At 33.0% G+C, this 22,284-nt stretch overlaps 3 protein-coding genes across 4 annotated transcripts; 1 reads left to right on the top strand and 2 right to left on the bottom strand.

Annotated features, from left to right (window-relative positions):
- Positions 1-4,217: 4,217 nt before the first annotated feature.
- Positions 4,218-8,999, bottom strand: LOC126682529 (heat shock factor protein HSF8). The gene is made up of 2 exons (XM_050378250.2): positions 8,455-8,999; positions 4,218-5,663 (listed from the first exon to the last, which is right to left on the bottom strand). Exons 1-2 carry the CDS (start codon positions 8,755-8,757, stop codon positions 4,479-4,481), a joined length of 1,488 nt encoding a protein of 495 aa, XP_050234207.1. The 5' UTR covers positions 8,758-8,999; the 3' UTR covers positions 4,218-4,478.
- A 1,267-nt stretch (positions 9,000-10,266) lies between these two features.
- On the bottom strand, positions 10,267-15,889 carry LOC126680932 (zinc finger CCCH domain-containing protein 12). 2 transcript variants are annotated; one of them, XM_050376234.2, is made up of 2 exons: positions 14,536-15,889; positions 10,267-10,919 (listed from the first exon to the last, which is right to left on the bottom strand). In XM_050376234.2, exons 1-2 carry the CDS (start codon positions 15,338-15,340, stop codon positions 10,639-10,641), a joined length of 1,086 nt encoding a protein of 361 aa, XP_050232191.1. In that variant the 5' UTR covers positions 15,341-15,889; the 3' UTR covers positions 10,267-10,638. The 2 variants fall into 2 exon arrangements, with proteins under 2 accessions (XP_050232191.1, XP_050232192.1); XM_050376235.2 differs by having other exon boundaries at positions 10,333-10,853; positions 14,536-15,886.
- Positions 15,890-17,713: 1,824 nt separating this feature from the next.
- LOC126683265 (uncharacterized) lies at positions 17,714-22,284 on the top strand. The gene is made up of 6 exons (XM_050379112.2): positions 17,714-17,819; positions 18,199-18,281; positions 19,143-19,458; positions 19,804-19,942; positions 21,236-21,321; positions 21,864-22,284. Exons 3-6 carry the CDS (start codon positions 19,189-19,191, stop codon positions 21,987-21,989), a joined length of 621 nt encoding a protein of 206 aa, XP_050235069.1. The 5' UTR covers positions 17,714-17,819; positions 18,199-18,281; positions 19,143-19,188; the 3' UTR covers positions 21,990-22,284.

Consider the following 22,284-nt stretch of genomic DNA (forward strand, 5'->3'; position numbering starts at 1 on the left):
GTGAGGTTATTTCATATAGGCTTAATCATTAAAAAAAATCCCTTTGCCCCTTTTTCAAATACACTCTAACGTTGTAATTTTATTAGTTGCACCATAATTCGCACCTTTGATTTTCAATTGCATCCTCAAATACTAAATTGATCTCTTCTCCATTTAAAAAAAGTTAAAATAAGTCATCTTTTTTAACTTTTTGTGTGGAAAAGAGTTCAAACGAGTACTTTATAAGAATTTTTATGAATTTTCTCGAATGAAAAAGAGTCCAATTTGATTTTGAGGATGGAATTGAAACCTAAAGATGCGAATTAGAATGCAGCTGACAAAATTGTAACGTCAAAATGCAACTGAAAAGGGGCTAAAAGGTGGGACGTTTTTTTTGGTGATTAAGCCTTTCATATAGTAATAAAATAAATAGCTAAAATTTTCTTCATTTTTTTGTTTTAGTTGATTTAAAATTCATTGAAGAAGCACGTATCAATTTTAATTCATATGCAAATTAAGACTAAGAGTTAAAGTAAACCTGTTTTAAAATTAAAGATGAAATCACTTAGAAGGTATATCAATTTTATTTTTTTATATGTTGATTGTATGTTTATATAAAAAAATTTGTGTATTTTCTTTCGGAAAGATTTATTTGTTAGCTTTTAAATAAAAAAAATAGTTGATCTTCTATTAAAGAGAAAATAATTTAATTCTTACTATAATTGAGTAGTTATATAATTTTAATATTTTTTACTAGGCGCTATGTGAATAATATGTATGTTATTGTATATCATATTACTAAGAATGATTTATTTTCTAAATTTTTACACTTATAACTGCGTGAAGTTAATGGAAAATTATTTTTTTGCGAAGAAAAGTACAAATTAAAATGACTATTACATCATATTATATAACTATTTCAATTAAATTATAATGTCGAATATATATATATATATATACTACAATTGAATATTAAAAGAGTGGAAAATGTGATTGGCGAATCAGATGTTTTGGATGTTACATTGGAGTTGCGGAATCTGAATTTGGTGAACTCGGATTTCTTGATTGAAGACTATTTAGTTTTAGTGAAATAATGTATTAATTTAATTATTTTCATAAGATGATTTGCAAATCAGGTGCGTATGTTAGCACTATATATTCATTTTATATCGGGTTATCAGGAGTGATTTTCAAACTTTTCTGAATTCAAATATCATTGCTTTAGATACTTGATCAATAAAATCCTTCTATTCTCAGAGAAAATAAGTAAAGGATTAAACTAGAAATAGAAAATATGCTTATAAAAGGGTACAATATAAAGAACTTCATAATTATTATTTACAATTACATAATATGAGGATATACGTAATCATATTCAAAGATATTTTTAAATAATTTTGCAATAAACTTTAAAAGAATCAGGTTACTTTTCTGTTAAGTTCTTAATATATAAAATATTAGCTATATTTGAATAGTAATTCATAACTTGTAATTTCACCATGCACTAACATTATTATTAATATATAATACATTTAATTTTAGTATTTTTTTTTAACAAAGGCTAAAACTTTCATTGATGAAAATGAAAATTACATAGATGAATGGTTCTTCAACAAATTAAAAGAACTATTCTAAAATAATGATGAGAGCTGTTAATACGGTTATCGATTAGGGCTTTTTCAACCATCAAAAGGTTACCAAAAACATACATGGTTCAAATTGAAAATACGATCTTGAAACGCTTGATTCTTGAAACTTCAAACTTTCCAAATTCTATCTTCAATATAGATCCATTAGTGATCTTCCAATTTTTAGATCTATAAAAACATAGATCTAAAGCTCGAACGGATCAAGAGAAGTTAAAGACTTTATTCAATCAAAATAACATTCAAATAAACACTTTAGAAAAAAATTTATTGCAACAAAAAAAGTATATCTGCGATTAATAATACTATGGGCGGAGAGAAAATGATTTTCCGGTTAACCGGAAAAATCATCATCTCCCACCCTTTTTTTTTTGAAAAAGATTAATTTTTTTTTTGAAATTAAGAGAAAGATTAATGTACTTAGTAGTATATATTTGCAATTTCAATGCAAACCCCATAAGGTTTCTGTACATTGTCGTTTTTATTTGAGAAATTTTTGTGCTATTTTTTTTGTTTTTAATCTATTTAGGGAAAAGGATCAAGTTAGTCCATAACGTTTAGTCTATAGATCAAATAGACCCTCATCGTTCCAAAAGATGCAATGAGAACCCTAACATTTTTAAATTGTATCATTTAAGCCCTCTTTAGGGGTCCTCGTTGATACGATTTAACAAACGTTAGAGTCCTCGTTGACCCCTAAGGAGGGTTTAGATGATACAATTTAAAAATATTAGGAGTTTATTTGATCCTTTTAAAACTTTGAGAGCTTACTTGATCCATAAGTTAAATGTTAGGTTCTATTTTTTCTGATCCTTCTGCATATAATTTTTTTTCCTCCAATCACATAAAAATAAAAAATTAAATAATTAGAAAAACTATAAAAACAAAAAAATAATACAAAAACTTCCGCGATAAAAATGGTGTAGCACATGAACCTCCGCAAGCGTTTAGCGCAATTTCAAACTCAAAACGTTTGGTAAGCCTACATAATTATTAGCTTTTACTTATATTTCTTAGAGTCTCCGAGTTCGACCCTTTGCTCAAAGGAGTTAGCCTTGATATATTTTTACTACTATATAACCAAAAATACAAATACTACAAAATTACAGAGGAAAAAAAGAGACGCCAACAGATTCTTAAAGTTGGCCTTCAATATTATAATCTTGTGCTTCATTTCTTACCTTTAAAATCTTGCCAATTTGGTAATTAACTCTTAATTCATTTCCTCATAAATATATTTATCTATTGTTTCTCGAAAAATTCTTAGATAGACTCAGTCCATCACATCATCCGTAGACTAAATCTATCATATTATGACATGTCATTAAAATGATAGCAATCTTGTAATATTCATATCCAAAAAAAGTAAATAAGTAACAAACAAATTTATAAGATTGCCATCATTTTAATGACGTATCCTAATGTGGAGAAATTTTTAGGTATACTCAGTCCACCACGTCATCCGTGGACTAAGCCTATCACATAATGACATGTCATTAAAATGATGACAATTTTATAAATTCGTTTATTACTTATTTACACATTTAAATAGTATTTATTACAAGATTACCATCATTTTAATGATATATCATTATATGATAGGCTTAGTTCACGGATGACATTGTGAACTGAGTCTATCTAAAAATTTCTTCCTAATGTGATAGACTTAGTCCATGATGATGACTATTGTTTCTCCTTTTCAAAACACTATTATACTTTCTCATTCTATAACATCTAGAATCCCATTTCTGAAGAGTTAGAAAGCTTTTAATGTCATTTGGTGAATCACCATGCCTCTAAACAAGTAGTCATTTCAAGAACAATTTCTTCATTACCAACTAAAAAACATACTTCAATGTCTTTATCAACATTATAGCCGTTTAAGTTAGCTTTTCAAGTCGTTTGAACCATCTAAATTTGATGTGTATAGAGAAAATTATTCTAAAAATATATGCGACGGTTTGTAGGGGGCTGTGTCCATCAGAGTCGTTACGAGTCAACACCAAGTAACCAGGCGTGCCGACTCGTGATGGGCATTAGGAGTGCCTAGTGAAGGGACAAAAATCTCCATTTCAATCCTTACATTTTTAGAATGCAATCTATAACCCTTCAACGTCACAATACTCGAAATAACATCAAATATTATTGCAAAACATAAAAATACAAATATAATTTTGAAATACATATCAAAGAACTGCAAATTAAATTAATCTTAAGATAAAAATAACACTAAAATCTTAGATATACAAATTAAACTTAGATTAAAAAAAAGAAAAGAAAAACTAAAATCTTAAACATGTGTATTTTATTTAAACTAAATCACTATGCTAATAGTGTCAAATCAAAGTTCTAAATACAAAAATAAAAATAATAAGCCGCCGTCGCCACATAGTGGCTTGGTCATGTGTCGAGTTCGAGCGAATTCAAATTGCATCTAATCGGATCTGAGTTTGTTTATATATAAGAATAAATCTGGTCTCAATCAGTTTCGGACCTAATATATAACATTCAAATATGGACTTTTGAAATGAATTTATACGGAATCATACAACAAACATATCACATGGCAACCACATAAATAAAAAATACATATATCATCTCAATTTATGCAATTAAAATAAAAAATTTCAAATTAGATTTAAATTGACAAAATTAACACTTTGAAACCGCGCAAATAGAAAGATTGATTTGAGTCTACATATTTGCTAAAAACACAAAACCATAAGTACACAAGTAGAGAATGCATTTACTGTTTTTCTGAATAGCCAAAAGAAAATAACTATATGATTTCAAAGGGTTAATTAATTTACCTGAGCCACAGTGTAACAAATGTACATTCTGAGTAAACCAATATCAAAGCTTTTTAGTTTCTGAGGTTAGAAGTTCCATCTGTTCTGTAAGCTCATCCATGTGTTCTTTGTCCCATCCATTATTGTCCATTGGCTGCGCATCATTTTCATTTGCTTTACCGTCAATAGAGCTCGATTCAATATCCTCAGGGGCGGGACTTTGCACAAGTGTGTCCCAGAAGCTTGGATTTTCCAGCAATAAATCAATATCAGGATCGGAATTATCAATTCCTAGCGAACTCAGGTCCATAAATTCATCATTGCCAGTCTCGGGTTGCATAAAACCTTCACCGACAATACTTTCTGGTATAATGTCTGGTATTTGAGAGAGTGGAGGCATGACTACATCTGACTGAGGAATAGAGATGGAGGGTGCCTCATTCGACCCAACCAGTGCACTGAAATCTGGGAACTGAGAAGCTGTTAAGTTGTCAGATTTCATTTCTGATGACGATAAATAAGTTGACTGCCCTGAAGTTGGTGGCACCTCTAGAAGGGTGACTCCTGACACCTGGCTTGAAGAAGAGCTCCCGTTCTCCATTCCACTGGATATGGGTGAACCATCGCCAATCAGGAAACCTTCAAGACCATTGTTGTAAGATTCCGACGTCGAAGGTGCATCCATCTTCATGATCTGCCTCAACATTGCTTTTGCTGCATCATTCATCTGAGGTTGGTACTTCACAATCTGGCCATCCGGAGGAGCACTAGAACTCTCATTCTCAGAAACACCGTCTCGCTTGAGCCTCCTTTTTTTATTAGCTTCTGTTATACGTCTATTGCTTTCATTTTGCTGCTGTACAAACTGTGTCAAGAAGCCAGGGCTCTGCATAGCCTTTGCGAGGAAAGACATCATCTGTTGCTGCCGCTGCTCCATCCCTTGAAGCCGCTGCACCATTCCTTGCAATTGACCATCAGTAGCCTGTTGCTGCTGCCTCAGCCTAACAAGTTCTTGCATAAGCACATTTTTGTCCCTCTTAAGTCTCTCAACCTCTTCCTCCAGTCCAAATTTCCCAACCTCAACACATGCACCCACTGATGAACTCTGTCCAGGTGGTTGTTGGGTCTGTTGATGAGCATGTCCGTGCACAGGTTTTCGCCGGCTTATACTCTTAAGAAGGTGTTTTTGACCCCTTAAGAAACCTTCATTTGCAAATTCCCAGCGGTCTGGATCAACCTTCCGGAAACCCTGTTTGACAAATACAAACAGCAAACAAAGTTGAACAAATAGAAAATTGATAAAAGCAGAACCAAGTAACTTTGCAATGCTTAAATCACCCACTTCCCTAGACTGGAAATCTTAAAACATAGATAGAACAGCGCACAGCTGTTAAAACTCTATTCCTACAATATCAGCAATTCATGCAAAATGACCAAGTAAATAGGCCCTAATATCCAGGAAACAGAAAAGGCGTCTTTTACTATTTTTAAGGTTGAAAAATATGAGGAGATAGAAGCATTGCACTTTTTTGGAGTCGTGCAATATATTAATGATACACAGAGAGAGAATCTCTCTTCTTTAATTTTCAACTTCAATATTTTCTTATACTAATATCTTCCATTTTCAGTTTCAGTAGCTGCTCTTCTTTCCTTCATCCGCCACACTCGCACAATGCACAGAAAAAGATATAGTAATAAGAAAAAACAAAAACAAAATTCAGCACTAAACTGTGGGCTCAGCTTGAAATGCTAAACACATTTCTTCTCTCCAGATCAAGTGTTATCACATATTCTCTGAAATCAGTTGCTTCACACTAGAAGTAATCTAAACCCTAAAGTGTATATAATCATGCGATCTGAAGTTGTTAATTCCAAGCACGACACAATCACATAAGAAAATTTATGGCTACACTTTTTCCTGCTTCTGGAATCCGAACCAACAGATATGAAGAAAATGCATAAGGTCACACCACCCCTAGATCCCAACTTTAGTCCATTAAATCCACCACTATTCTACCAGATAATTGAATATACTGAGACAAAAACTAATCAAGAAATGAGCTGATGTTGGTTCCCCTTTCCATGAGAATAAGGTTCAAAGAAGCAAATATAAAGGTGAAACTAAACCTTACATGAAACTACAGCACCCTCTGTCAACCTCATACTATGCAATCAATCACCGTGTCTTGATCGTGATAAACCCACCCAATGTGGCTTACACATATTGTACAGTTACATAACTAAGGGTATTTATTCATTTGAGCATATTACAAAATGGAGAAGTGAATATATAGCAGCATTAGAAGAAAAATAAACTTGGAGTAAATACACTGCATACTCGGGCCTTTATTTTTAACATCTTATAAGTCATAGGGAAATAATACATGTCAATGTCACATCACAAGTAAATGAAATGTTCCTATTACAGCCAGAATTCACGTTAATCATTCTCATAGAAGGTACTATGGAGTATGATCCATATAAAATAACTGCCACCGTACATTAGAAAAAAAAATTCTTTCATGAAAAATTCTTTTAGTCATGTGCATGAACTCAAAATGCTTAAAATAGAAGATAGAAACACAAGATAATGTTTCCCTATTTTCTACATAATGCTTATGTCTCCTTTCATGAAAAATTCTTTTAGTCTATTGCCGGCATGAACTCAAAAAGCCAAAACTCATGCCAAGTAGACCTCATTCAATAACTTCTAATTCAGTTGCAGGTTGAAGCTTATGTCACCACAAACAGAGACTATACCATATGTGTCATGAACAAAACCACCATTAAAAGACCAAGATAACTTCTTTAACAGCATTTGGAAGATGAAACTAGAGCGTCTTACGTGTACACCACAGAGTGAACGATAAAGGTCAACCTATACTCTTTAAATAGCAGTCGTCAAACTTATTTAGCCTTCATCTAATGTAGGTTATAGGACCCATTAATTATAATAGGATTTAGGAACCAAAGGTATTAATAACCTTGGAATCAGGTCATGATCAACCTGAGATATGCTTTCTTTTCCTTTTTTCCATTTATGCTCCATTCGATTGCTGAGAAAAGGCAGGAAGAAGACAAATTAAAACTTTAAACTTCCAAAGCATCCATTGTTTTCAGGGGGTATAAACAATTAGATATCACTTCAGACATCTAATGTAGGTGAAGCAAGCTTCAAATTCCCAAAATTTTGGGGAAAAAAACATTCAATTAAAATAGGAAATCAAAACAACATCTATAATTGCCACCAGTTTCACATACATAAATAGCAAGTTATCATAAGTGCTCAAAATAACATCATCGCACAAGTGTGACCATCCCAAAACCCTAAAACCAAGCTATTCAGAATCTTTCCTCAAGAATGACAGCAACTATATTTGCATCTGTCAAGACTTGAACAGATCAAATATAAAAGACGGAAAATTGCTTCACATCCTTCCCCCAATTCTAACAACAAGAAGATGCTATTTTGACAGCAATTCATCCTCCTTTCCAACCATAAAACTGTATATCTAAAGTTTACAGCTAGAATCTTCACATAACCATGTCATTAAACAGTAGACATATAAATCGCAATAGTCTCATAATTTTTCCAAGGAATGCGAACCAACTTGAGCGCCTCAGTGAAAAATTCTAGCTCCTCTTCCTCTCCATAAATTTTCTAATAACCAAAACAATTGAATTTCTTTGATTCCTCCCTCTACATTTCAACGACCAAGTAAAATAATACCAAATTTTACCACAAATAACAAAGAAACCCACTAATCAAAGACCAAGCTTACCACAAACGAAAACTTAATCCACTAATCAAACCGTACTCTACACACTACAGAGGATTCTACAACTTTAAAAGTTCATACACACATTGTAATATCGGCAACTAAGCTACGAAAACCCTAAATTCTAAAGCAAGCATAACTCAAACCAAACCCTAACATCTACCAATACAAAAACTAGCCATAATTAAACCAAACTCATTCACACACTTATTTTAAACTGAAAACACAAGCACACATTAGCAAAAATAAAGATAAACATACATAGGTATTGAGCTGTCTAACAAAGCTGGAGAAGTTATTATGCTTGAAATACTTGGGTAACAGGTCACGAGCAAATTCCGGCGGGTTCCACACAACAAAGCTGTTATTCGTCGAGCTCCACGACACAATCGCATCAGATGAAGGATCATCCACCATGTCGTACGTTTTGCTAAGAAACGGCGGCGGTGCATTTCCTTGCATCGTCGATATCGGCATCGGAGTAGCAGGAACAGCAAGTTGTCCACCGCCGCTGCCGCCACTACTAGTAGAAGCATCTCCACCGTCGCTGATTGCACTATCCATTTCAATTACTACTAATAATAATATTATAATATTATAATATAATAAGCAATTAAAAAATTAGGGTTTTGTAAGAGACAATGGCATCATAAAAACCCTAGAAAAAAGGTGTAGAGAGAGAGTGAAAAGGAGATTTGAAAATATGATGAAATGAAAAGGAGAGGGAAATAAGTATGGCCGGAGATGTACTGTAATTGTATTGTCGGCTCCCTTCTTTTCCGGTATGGGAGAGAGATATGGGTTGGGCAAAATATACTGATACATCCTTCAACTTTTCATAAATGGATATTTCTGCTGGTAAATTCTAACTAGATTCAACTTGGTCCATAAAATTTATAAATGAAAATTTATTTTTTATTTTTAAAATATTTTAATGTGGCTGAAATAATATGCTATTCATAAGATAAGTAGATTTAAATGAAATACTAAAGTCAATGGTGTTATAATTTTGCTATTACCGGTGAGCTATAACTTAAATAGTATAAGCGTTACACAATAAACTTCTAGGTTGTGTATTCAAATCTTCCCACAAATGTCATTCCTTCTCCAATTATCAAAAAAAAAAAATTGTCATCAATTTCATAAAACTAAATTAATTATAATCAGTTAATGAATTATAAAAACTTTTTTTTTGGAAAATATATACTTTTGGATTATTATTGCCATATATCACCACATTTTGCGTTTTTTTTATTTAAAAACAATCTTCAAAATGTGTCACCATATATGCCAAGTTGCCAACCTTTTATTATGTGGCGCGTATAGTCTAAATGTCTTATATGACATCGTTTGTTCATACACGACCAAAAACGATATCTTTTTCACAAAGACCGGGCTATAAGATGAAAAGTTTGGAGAAGTTGGGATGTGAGCTGAGACGTTCTATAAGTTGTGTTTAAATGGATAAAAACGCTAAAAGTGTCAATATATGATAACAATAACCCTTTTGACATGAAAGTTTTTCATAATTTTAAGCATATCATCATCCACAGATCGTCTTGTAGAAAGGTGAAAAGGATACGAAATGGTATATTTGTAGATTTTTTGACGAATTTCTTGAAAATGCCATGCCACCGTGCCAAGTTAAGAGGGTGAAGTGAACCTTTCTTCAGATAAATATTAAAATTACATAACTGCTTTCGTATAATAAAATTAAAACTTTAACTTTATCATAAAAAAAGGACAAACAAGTTTTTAATAAAGAATAGATAGAGAGAGAAAAACAACCGATTATCTAAAAAAATATATATAAAATCAATATAACCTGTAAACGATTTTAATTCTTTACCTATATGTGATTCTTAATTTGCATAAAAATTGAAGTATCAGCTTTGCTGCTTAATAAATTTCAACTAATCAAAACAAAATAAAAATACAAATTGATTATTTATCTTATTTTATGATAATAAACTAAGTTAAAAAAATAGTGACTGTCAACTGCAAAAATAAATCATAAACGACAGTCGGAAAAATATACAAAAAAAAAATCTAGACAGCTACTCAGACAAAGGCTTCAATAAATATACCTTGTCTCAAATGCACAACAGAGTGCTGGATTTTTGTGGAACATAGGAGATCTAAATTAATGAAAATTCATTAAAGTGATACAACTACAATGATAACAGTTTCTCTTTGGATGAGACATCCTCACTGCCATCCATTACAAAGATCAACATTACAAAATGTACTGCAACACACTGGACACTACAACTCTACAACTTCACATCCACAAGATCACGTCGCCCAGACTCCTACCGCCTTTCCAAACTTGAAGCCGCCGACTCAGCAACCCAACAGCATATATAATCTTCTTGAATGATCCCCTCGACGCTTATAAGTTGATACTTGTTTCCTTGATCAATGGAAACTAATTCTGCCGTCTTTTCATTCAACGTCGTCGATCCAATCACCGTATATTCTACTGATTTTGTCTGGACCTTTCCATTTTTGATGAGTTCTTAGCCCGGGTCTCTGAATAAGGATTGAAGGCGGCCTTTGTGATGGAACTCCAAGGTGATATACATCGGAATGGGGAACTGATGTCGCTGATGCAACCACAACGTCCGCTGCGGTTTTTGATGGCACTCCTTGCTTTGTATCTGCAAGGACAGAAGAAGAATCTTTAGCGTCCGACTCCATGAGCCCTCCACCATATCGATGTAACTCTGCAGCAAACAGAGTTACGATATCTATTAGTATGACAACTTAAGTTTCACGCCAAGTCCTATTCGTTTGACATTAATCTGATACAGAGGAGACACTAAAGTCGAGTTATTTAGCTACACATGCCTAGTGCATCAAGAGATTGTGGGTTCGAACCACGCCTCGGTAACTAACAAACTAACAATTGAGACTCTAAAGAGTCGATTATCATCTTTGACAAAAAAAAATCACAAGATTAATTTATTTTAAGTTAAACCACGAAGAGAAGATGATGGCAAAATTGTTGCTAGCCTGAATACAAAATAGATCGAGAAACCACATCTAAAAATGAAATAGCCGCTACATAGTCATTTACAAATTAGTCGGGGTTTTATTTTCTCTTTTAGATGTTGCCAGCAAATGCACCTTCCACATATGAAGTGCATTCCTTCCGTAGCCCTCGATGCACATGCCAAAACTCCCATGAGAAACACGATAATTCCTTCAAATCAAGAATAGTAACACCTCTAGCTTACGGTTAATTTCCATATTCTGTGTTACTAAAGGTGTAAACAAGTCGAGCTACTTCATCAACATGCGTAAATCATGCACTTGTTAGCAGCTCAATTCAATTTGCAAAATATATGAATCAACAAAATGCAAGAAACCAAGTTAAAAAATGAGTTAGATTCGAATACTATAATACAATCACAAGCTTAATTGAGTTCTTAAATTTTTTGTACAATTATTACTCTCCTATTTATCATATGCATCAATCTTAACCTACACACTAAAATCGGCTTTGAGTTTGAGCTAAAGTTTATTCAAGATTTAGTTCAACACATCTTAAAAAACTTGAACTATTTATGATGATCAAGGCAAGTCAGTCTAAAGTTATATATGCTAAGCCAATGAAGCCTCAAAAAACTTGGTAGATATTTCCATTTGTGCGGCGCAGATGACGGCATCACAAATGATTGCTTTCTAATTGCACATTAGGTCATTCTGTGCATACATATTTGCACAACACTCATCCAAAGAAAGATTCCAACCTCTTTTTCCAACAAACATCGGTGAGGTTTATTGTGCTGCTACTCAAAGTGAAATGAGAATGGACACATCAACAAAGGACCTCCTCCTCAACAGTAGTTGAACGGCAAAATAAGTTTAAAAAATTGTAATTCACAGTCTTAAAAGTAAGAGAAAGAAGGACAAAGCAAAAGAAAAAGTTTATAAATGAGTAATTTCAGTCATTAAAGAAAGGTAAACATAAATAACATGGGTGCATATCCAAGGATCAGATTCAGCTAATATAGAGAACCTTTGTAGATTTTGCCAATATGATCCAGCAAAGTGTCATATGACTCATAAGTCTCATATCCATGTTTAGGCTTACTTGCTGGACAGGGTGCTTATTTAAACTGAGTCAAAATCAAAATACCAACAACACTCTGACTGTGCACATAACTTCTCAAATTACTTTTTCAACAGTGGTTTATTTCTTTCTCATTTTCACATCATATCTAGTTTAGCCTTTTCTTTTCCAACTTTTATTAGTGTTTGTACATATCCTAATACAAGCTTTAAGCCCTTCTAATGCTATACTGCCAGAAACAGAAATGCTAAAATGATAAATGTGGAAACAGAAAACTGCAAAATGATATGTTCAACAAGAATAGGTTATAGATATAGAGTTTCAGAAGCATTTCCACAAATGTTAACGAAATGCCAAAACTTAGGACTCGGGAAATTTATATGCAATATAGTTCTAATGTTTCAGTGCTATAACCACCAAAAAGTTCAAATCCATATCCCCCAAGAAGCTTGGGCAGTATAGTCCCAGGACAAGACACTCGTCCCTTTGCAAATGACCCAATGATGAAGTGCATGGGTTAGTTTATCCACAAAACAAGTTTCTATGCATAATGCCATAACCTCAAAATCAGCCATCTAAAACAAATTATTACGTATATCTCAAAATAGATTGGCAACTGTTCAATTATATCTGAAATTCAAGGACATAAGAGACAGACATAAGATACAATGTTCATGCAGCCCAAGTGAGTTCAGGGAAACAATCATGTTGTAGTATTTCCTATGTACCTTTGCAATAAAAGTCCCAAGCACCTCTTGCAATGAGTAGAGCTAGTTAATTAACTTTTTATTGCTAAAAGAAAAAAGTGAGCGTACCTTTAAAATTCCATGAAGCTATCGTCCCAATCAGATAATTTAAGCCCTTTATGTAAATATTGCCTCAAAAAACACATACATGGCATAGAATTTACATCATCTTCTGCTTGGTATCATTTTAAACAAATAAAGGTAAATCAAATTTGTTATGGAAATATATTTCACATGTTTCGGTAATAAAAGCTATAGAAGGGCTGAATTGCCATTTCAAACTTCTTTCCACAATATGGAGAAGGATGGGTTTCTAGATAAACCTCAATGAAAAATGTGCAGAAAGCAATTCGATGATAAAACCAAATACGAATAGTACTAACTAACATCTCAATGTATTGAAGCAGGTTTCGACTTCAAATGAAGCTGTTATTTGTTTTATTCAAAATACTGCAACAATATTTATAGAGACCATGAACCCTACCTACTTCTACGTATTACGCCCTTCAAGCTAATAGCTAAAGTCTAGCTAACCTCGTTCAACTCAAGAAAGATCCCCAATTGGATATGCGCTAGAGGCACCCATAATTTAAACAAAGAATACAAGAATGACACTAATAAGTACCCTTGAGCAGTCTATATTTCAACTCACCTCCATGACTACATCCCTCATCCAAGACTCCCAATATACCAAAGTTAGTTAAAAGCTCCTAAAGTATCCCGATCAACCTTCTAAATGAACAACTACAGTAGCACAAAAATTTCCTTTATTCCTCACAATCCAACACCACCACCACCACTACCACAGCGACACCTATGCTCTCAGCAAACCCCCCTCATACATTACTTTTCATATGTTTGAAAGAACATTCACCAGTGAACACTTTTCAGAAATAATTTTCTTTGCTTGTAGATGATAAATCTATAAAACATTTAGCCAGGAACGATATAATACACAAGGAACAATCTAATAAGTAAAGACTCCTTTTCTATAATTCTTCCCTAAGTTCATTCAGCTATAATACACCTAGCCAAAATCCTAGCACAGCTAGAAAGAAAATCCTAGCTTTGCTAGACACTTTCGTCTCAAACGTCATCCTGATTAATAATAGCAAGCTGAATTATTACGAGATAAAAAGTCACCCAGAGATTAAGCATACTACACCATCAGCAAAACAACTAAAGTCCTCAGATAAGAAATTCAAGTTAGTTAATATCCTGGAAGCCACTCAGATCCATATAATCGTGAAAAATAGCAATTTCATCTACCTAGTTGACAATGTGATATATTTTTTAAACAAAAAGCTATTAACTTTTAAATGAAGGCACATTTCTAAAATCAATACATGCAACCACGCATCTCTCTCTGTACCAGAGAATTCACAACTTTCAAACTGAGTCAGTACAATTTTTTCTCTGACGAAAAACCAGAAAAAATAAATGACTCGCAAGCACTGCAAAAATGTAAGTACGAAACAATAATTCCAACTCAACTTATCAAAAAATGGAAAGACATACCTGCAGCTCCATGAGCAAAATGACACTTATTTCCAAATGGGCAGTATCCAGTGAGTTCCCACTTATTACAGATCCTCGTTTTCCAATTCGACGGCTTCAGATTTCCAGCACTTGAACTCACACTCCCAACACCACCACCTCCACCTCCATTTCCACTTCCTCCTCCACCACCACCTCCTCCTCCTGCTGCAGCCCCTCCATACCCTCCTGGCCCCAAACTTATAGCCACACTCTCCCGATTCTTCGACTGCTCATCGTGCAAAAACGTGCAATTATCTCCATAGGGACAACCCTCCTCTGTATAAAATTTCTTGCAATGCCTCCCTTTATAAGATCGCTGACTCTCCCCTGAAAAGCCTCCAATTGATGGAATTTGAAACTCCTCTCTTATCTCCATCACACTCTCTTTATCCCCCTCATGTGCAGCCACAATTTCCTGCCAGTTCGGAGGCGGCCTACGGAGCTCCTCTATGCTATGTGCAAAGTTACAGTTTGTGATATAAGGACAAGTCCCTGCCCTAAACTTGCAACACAATTTGGTCTTGAAGAACATTTTACCTATAGTTTTCTTAGAAGTAGTTTCTTGAGAGTTACCTTTCGATTTCTTACTTGGCGGTTCGCTCCCGGAACGCGACTGGTAGCCGGAATTCGAGGGGGTTGTGTCATTAGCCCCATCAGAATTGTTCCACATTTGATAGTCATCTTCTGTGGCCCAAACAGCACTGGAATCAGCAAAATTTGGAAGCCAATTCTCAGGACCAGTTCCAGGTATTACATGGACAACATTGTCTCTACTGTAATCCATTATAGTTCAACAAAAAGATATGAACTTTAATGAAAAATTCAAGATAATACAAGTTCATAACACACCACCATGCCTAAAGTATGCATTTTTCAACACCCATCAACAGAATTCTGAAAACCCTAACAGAAAACACAGAGAAACAAACAGAAAAACCTAAATTACCAGAATTTAGACAAGAAATACAAAGAAAAAAATGGGCTTTAAGTTTTTTTCTTTTTACTTAATGAACAAATCTAGAGTAATAAATAAGAAATTAAACTACAATGATTGAACTAGAAGAAGAACAAACCAAACCCAGATAGGAAATGGTATTAATTACAAGTAAAGGATAAGGGTTAGATTAGATCCAGTAAGCAAATTATGTAAAATTTGGAAACTTTTTAGAGATGAAAAGGAAAGAGAAAATCAGAAAGGAAATGGGGATGATGGGATATGAAATCTAGAGAAAGATTTGGTTAGGACAAGAAATTATGGATATTGGAGAATTACAACTTAAAACATTTACACACATGCACATAGTTTTTTCTTTGTTCAAAATGGAAAGTAAAAAAAATGGAAAAACTATTAAATTTAAGGGGTATTTTATGGCTATATCTTAAATATATAACTGAAATGATTATTTTGATAAATAGAATAAAAATAATAGTATTCATTTCTTTCTGTAAGGGAAAATAGCACTTGATTCTCTATATTTATTTTTAAAAATTTGTAAATTGTTTTTAAAAATAGGCTGTTTAAGTTTTAAGTTGAACTACATTGGTATGTATTGTATGTTTATTGATGATGTAAAAATTAAGTGCAAATCACAATAAAATATCAAATACGACAAGATTAATTTATTTTAGCATATTCATTATTCTTTTAGCCATTTTTCGAACCAAATTTTTGCCTACTTGTCATTCACGTCACTGCCAAATCAACAAATTACTAATAAGACAACGCCTCCCCACCCACCAAACCCATGATAACCCCTCAACTAGCGCTAATATTTTTGACTAATGATCACCACGTCTGGAGAGAGGGCAGCAGTACATGACAACCACATGTCTATTTTGGTACATTTTCAAGATAATTCTAAAAATATTTGATTATTTATTTTAAAAATATATAAATTTAAATTTTTAAAATAGTTCAATATTAAATTAGAAAATTAATAAAATATTGTTTGTTTTAAATATCAAATTTTAAAAGTAAGTTCATCCATTTATTAAAAATTAATTTAATTGATAATCTTTCAATAAATTTGTTAATTTTAATTTTAATATTAATTTATATAATTTATATAATTTTTAGTTTATTGAATTATTAAAGAATTATAATTCACTAGTATAATTTTTATTTTAAATTAGACTAATGTTTACATAAAAATAATTAATTTTAATGCTATTAGTTAGTAGTTGATGGAGCATGCCTTCTCAACGGTGACAGACCTGCAAAACAAGTTAAATTGCTGACTGGATGGCGGTTGTCCGATGAGCACTCCGATACTTAAGTTATTATTGAGCTTAATGGAGTATTATTGCGTAATGTAATTATTCGTGCGTAAGCATACCTCAAGTTATCTTATAGTGAGTATGGAGGAATATCGTGTAGGGTTGGAATAAGAAAGAGATTCATATTCAGTGTATATTCAGTGTATGAATTCAAATAGAAAAAAGATTCATATTTAGCAAAATTCTATTTAGAAATAACTCCTAAATAAATTTGAATTCTTAAATAGAAATATGTTTTCAAATAGGAAAGTATTTCTGAGACTCATGAGATTCAGGTCTTTTAGAATCTTTATGTTAATTGAATCGTATACGTAATTAAATTTTTTGACAAGGCGCGTTAGCTGGTTGCTGAGATTTACCGAATCTTACTGAATTCCATCATTTTGTGAGATTGGGCGAGTCCTTTTAAATCGCCTTTGTCAGGCGAGTCCCCTGTAACTCGACTATAATTTGTTTGGTCGAGTCATTAGATTCACTCTGATGTGCGAATTCTATTTGAATACTCACAATTACCGTCCAATCAATCTATTTTTTTTTTGCAGATCTATTATCGTTGATAAAGTAGACTCCATTAATAAATATTTATAATTAAATGATAACTGAATTTTGTTATTGAGTATGCTATTACTAAAAAAAATTAATAAATAATTAAAAATGAATATTTTTTAGAATATTGTACTAATTTTAATAATTATTTATATACCAGAATTCTAAAAATAATTATTTTAAATAAATATCCTAATTTTTTTTTATCGTAAGTTGAATTTATCTTTTCTGATTGTTGATAAATTTAAAAATCTAAATATCCAATATTTATATCTTCTTTTAAAAGAAAATAAAGTAAAAAGTAAAAAATAAAAATTAAAATAAAAATTTCTATGGTTCATCATCACTACCATAAAATAATCAAACACTCCCACAAAATCGTGAATACAACACAAGATTCGGCTGTTCTCTATCTCCGAATTATATACATTCATCTACAGGTATAACCTTAATTCTTCTAATATTCCATCACCTATTACTCAAAAGTTTGGTTCTTTTCTTAACCCAGATGTTCAATTTTCCAAAATTATGATAATTTCTTGCTTATTTAGTGCAAAATAACAATTGGGTATTCATCATAGCTTGATTTACCAATGGCTGATTTTGAGTTTCCAGACCGTATTAGGTTTATTGTTAGAGCCTTTTATAGCACGGACACGGCAAAACGGTGTTATTTTAAGGTAAAAAAGAAAAAAAGTTTTGTGTCCAAAACGGAAAATATTGAATATAATTGTCTTGCATATGTTGAAGCAATTCTAAATATTTGTGAATAACATACGACAATCAGATTCCCCCTTTTCACATCCTATTATTTGGCAGTTTTCAACTGAGAGTGGATTTACAAGAAAACTCCAAATTATCAAACTTTATCCGTCGATCGGTTTCATTCTGCAGTTCTTCAGGTACCGCCGTTCTATCTATTACTTTTTCTCCACTATTCATACGTTTTTTCCTTGATATTGAACCTTGAATTTGGGGATCGTCTTAAATTGTTTATGACAGTCTTCCAAGTCTCTCTGGTGCATGAGGGTTTTAATTAGTCTATGTCATGGACATAATTCTAATGTCTATGCCATCTCTATTTTTTGAACTTCTGTGAATTTTATGAGCGGAAATTTCTTTGCTTGAACTGCATTTCTTTTTAGGGATTTTATGTTTTTAATATCGTTGTTGTTTAATTGATTAATTGCAAAAGTCTTTGGGATTGACTAGCATGCGAATTGCGACTTTTCATTACTAATAATTAGCTTTTGATACAAATAGGGTTTCAAATTGATAGTTTATATAATGAGCTATTGCTCAAATGGTATAAGCGCTATGTCGTGGGTTCTTCCCTTCCCCAATTATCAGAATAAACAAATTGATAGTTTAGATATCAGGATTTCTATGCATTTGTTGTGTTTGCAATTTGTTGAAGTGAACCATATATGTTACCATGAAGTATCTTCTGTTGTTTCATCTGTCATTAACATAAATTCTGCGTGGCTAGTCATGCTTGGTGTTATCACAAATATTGAATGTAATTGTCTTGGAAAATAGGTTGTTTTGCATATGTTTTCTGCTTAAGTATGGATTTTTCATGAGCATTACTTTCAACATTACAGCTTATAGGAGTATGACATTGCTTTTTCTCTGCTGCAATTCTTTGTGGGTAGAGATAATCAAGTAGTTCTAATTGTTTGAGCTTCTTCCATTTAATGGTGTGTTTTTGGTTGGCTTGAGAATATGTTGAGACCTAACTAATCGAGACTGGTTCTCTGCAGGTTTCTGTATCCTTGATTAATTCGAAGGAAACGGGATAGATGCAAAATGAGCAGTGCTACTGAGCTGCCAAACTCACCTGGATTAACTATATTAGTTACAGAACCGATTCGTTCTTTTCTGCTATCAGCTTCCAGAGAACCAAACCTGTCTCTGCAACTACGAGATCTTGCTTTGTTTCTTGTCACTCAAAATAATGTATCATACAAGTCTCTCCGCAGTATTTGGATTGCATCTCCGCAGTCGACCAGACTGGACTTGATGAGCCTCTTCTCAGGGTCTGAATTCGTCTTCGCTAGTCCTAAACCTAGAGTAAAGGTAATGCCAGTGATTAGTGTTACCTCAGCTTCTCTAATATATTCGTCATTGACCTGCTGATCTAACGTAAATAAAAGAAGAGGAAATCTATTTATTGAAATAAGTTATACTTGTCAAAGTTCAGGGGTTCTCTTTTTATGGCTAAATTATTGTTGTTACTATAGTTGCACCTCGGAATGTATATATAATCAATAAAGAATAGCACATAGATGCATGCTGAAAAGTTAGGAGTAATTTGTAGATAGAAAAACTTGATGTATTTTATTGAAAACTGATCAAGCAAAATGCCATTTTGTGTAGAACTTATTGAATATTAATTTTGAGTAATTTTTGCTTGTTTAACAGAGTGAAGAGCTAAAGGCGAGACTGAGGAAACTCGAGGAACTGGCTGAGAGAAAGGCATATCAAGAGCTTGTTAAGGATATTACACCGAGGAAGAATGAGAATGAGCCTTTCTCTACTTACAAGGATCAGCTTGGTTTTGGTAACAACACTTGGCTTTTAACTCTACATAGTAAAAATAAAATATCATTGTTCATTTCTTGGATTACTGCATTAGAGGTGAACTGCAGGGTGGATATTTGTAGGGAATGGGAGCATGGGTAATTATAGATTGAAAACAGTACTACTTTTAGACTTTTAGTTTGTCCCTAGAAAAACGACTTGATGAAAGAGTTTGTTGTTGAAAAATATGCTATAATTGTAGCATGACTGTTAGTAAGTTTAATGTTCAAGCTATTACTAGCTAATAGAGATGACATTTGACATGCGGTGTGCATACTGCATAGTATCATATATTGAAACTGAAAGTCGATAATTAAGATTGTTCTAATATTTTTCTGGAGGTTGAGTTGTTCCATTGCGAAATAAAATAGTCCGTGATATCTCTCTGTCATCATTGATGGAAAGCGCTAGCAAATGGTGGCTTCCACTGCATATTTGTCTCCTTTCGGATTATGGAGAATGGCTCTCATAGTGATTAACCTGTTTGACACCGGCCAATTCATGAGAGAAATGTCAATTTGTTTTTCCTTCTTTTACAATATTTTCTGTGATCAACATGCTTAGATTTAAACTAGGAGGAAATGTGAGCACTTCCAATGAATCATTTGAACTTTTTTTCATTTGCTATATTAAATATTATTCAGGTTTTTTGTTTGTTTGTTTGTTTCTTCAGTTCATTTTCCATATTTTCCATATTTTTATATTTGTTTTATTGTTTCTTGGTTCTTACTCTGCTTTTTTTTTTAGCATTATTTATTTTTTATTTCTGTTAAAACTAAAGATGCATGTGTGAAACGGGAAACACAAGTTACAAAATTAATGCAATAGTAGATTTGGCATTTTCAATGCTTAGCTTGAGATAGGTTCTGTAAGTTTCATCATCCTTAGATTAATTCAGTACCTTAATGCTGCGAGTTATTAGGATTCCTGGCATAGACTCTATTGCATGCTAATAGCCTTTACCTATATTTTATTGATGAATTTTTTGTTTATTTGAACGTTAATGTCATGTTATTTACATGTCACTCCGCCCCTCCCTCGGAAGAAACTTCATTCCATCGTAATCTTCTATTATTTTATACTCACTCTGCAATTTCGGTTTTCCATAGATTCGCAATTTATAGTTCTCGTTTCCATTTCCCCTTTTTATTTTATGGTCTTGCGCAGTTTTCTTAATACCCTTATGAACAATCAACTATTTCTTCGACCCCAATTAAGTTTATTATATCCTTATTTGTCTTTTCTGAAGATACTGGCTTGTGAATGTCTGCAGGTTTACATGTTGCCCTTATCATGTTTACCGGCTACTTAGTGGGATATGCAGCATTCAGGGCATTATTTGGCCACAGCCCTGCAATGGTTAGATATTACTTTATAATTATTTCTTGCACTTCTTTCTCATTGCAAACTGTTTCTCCATTTTCTTACGAAAGTTTTCGCTTGTCGTCCATTTGCGTGTTTGGGAGTGTATACGGTTTGGTAATCTAAAATCGAATTATTCTAAAAGGGATAAAAAATAAACCAAATCACACCAAACAATTGTATAAAATATGGTTAGGTTATGTAAAGTTATAATTATTTCGGTTTGATTTGGTTGATATATTCTTAGGCCAAAACTGCGTATGATGACTAAATCATTGCACACACACACCTATATATTCAAAACGTCATTTGGAATTTTGTTTTTAGGTAGGTTTGGTTAGTCAATGATAGAAAACCAAATCTAAACCGAAAATCAAACTTCCCTCATTGACATCAAAATTAATCTTTTAATCATTTCAACCGAATTGTTATACATTTTGATTGGTTTGATACTGAAAAATGGCATAGTTGGATTTTTGTGCAGCCCTAAGCATGTCAATGCACATATTTAAAATTGGACCATTTCTATTGTAATACAGAGTGCTGCCGGAGGCATTCTTGGGTTAGTTTGCGGAATGCTAGTCGAAACACTCCTTTTCATTATTACAACTTCACGTTCAGAATCATCAACTTCTACTTCCACTTCAAAGAAGAAGAACCAGTAAGGAGAGACTGTTTTAACCTGTTGGTTTTTCGAATCAGCTTGCTGTGGTGCACTCGACTTGAAAGACGGTTGACGTTTTTATGCAACGATTTCATCAGAATACATGCGGTCAGTGGGTGCAGAACATTCCAGCAAATGAGTTTTTGTTTCTTGTAATATTTAAGAACAATTTTCATATCTTATTTATAGGCATTTTATTGACAATGTATAGCTTTCATTTGAAAATGATACATATATATATGTACAAGTAGACGTGTGCGCTTGAATTCGAGTCTGCCCAAATGAGATTGAACCCA

The sequence above is a fragment of the Mercurialis annua genome, linkage group LG5 (genome assembly GCF_937616625.2).
Source record: "Mercurialis annua linkage group LG5, ddMerAnnu1.2, whole genome shotgun sequence".
NCBI classification, from domain to species: domain Eukaryota; kingdom Viridiplantae; phylum Streptophyta; class Magnoliopsida; order Malpighiales; family Euphorbiaceae; genus Mercurialis; species Mercurialis annua.

Coding starts and splice junctions, on each gene's coding strand:
- LOC126680932 (XM_050376234.2), bottom strand. CDS start 15,340: ATGGATTACAGTAGAGACAATGTTGTCCATGTAATACCTGGAACTGGT. Junction 10,920..14,535: donor TTTTGCTCATGGAGCTGCAG/GTATGTCTTTCC, acceptor TGTTTGCTGCAG/AGTTACATCGATATGGTGGA.
- LOC126682529 (XM_050378250.2), bottom strand. CDS start 8,757: ATGGATAGTGCAATCAGCGACGGTGGAGATGCTTCTACTAGTAGTGGC. Junction 5,664..8,454: donor TTAGACAGCTCAATACCTAT/GTATGTTTATCT, acceptor TTTGTCAAACAG/GGTTTCCGGAAGGTTGATCC.
- LOC126683265 (XM_050379112.2), top strand. CDS start 19,189: ATGAGCAGTGCTACTGAGCTGCCAAACTCACCTGGATTAACTATATTA. Junction 19,459..19,803: donor GTCCTAAACCTAGAGTAAAG/GTAATGCCAGTG, acceptor CTTGTTTAACAG/AGTGAAGAGCTAAAGGCGAG. Junction 21,322..21,863: donor TTGGCCACAGCCCTGCAATG/GTTAGATATTAC, acceptor ATTGTAATACAG/AGTGCTGCCGGAGGCATTCT.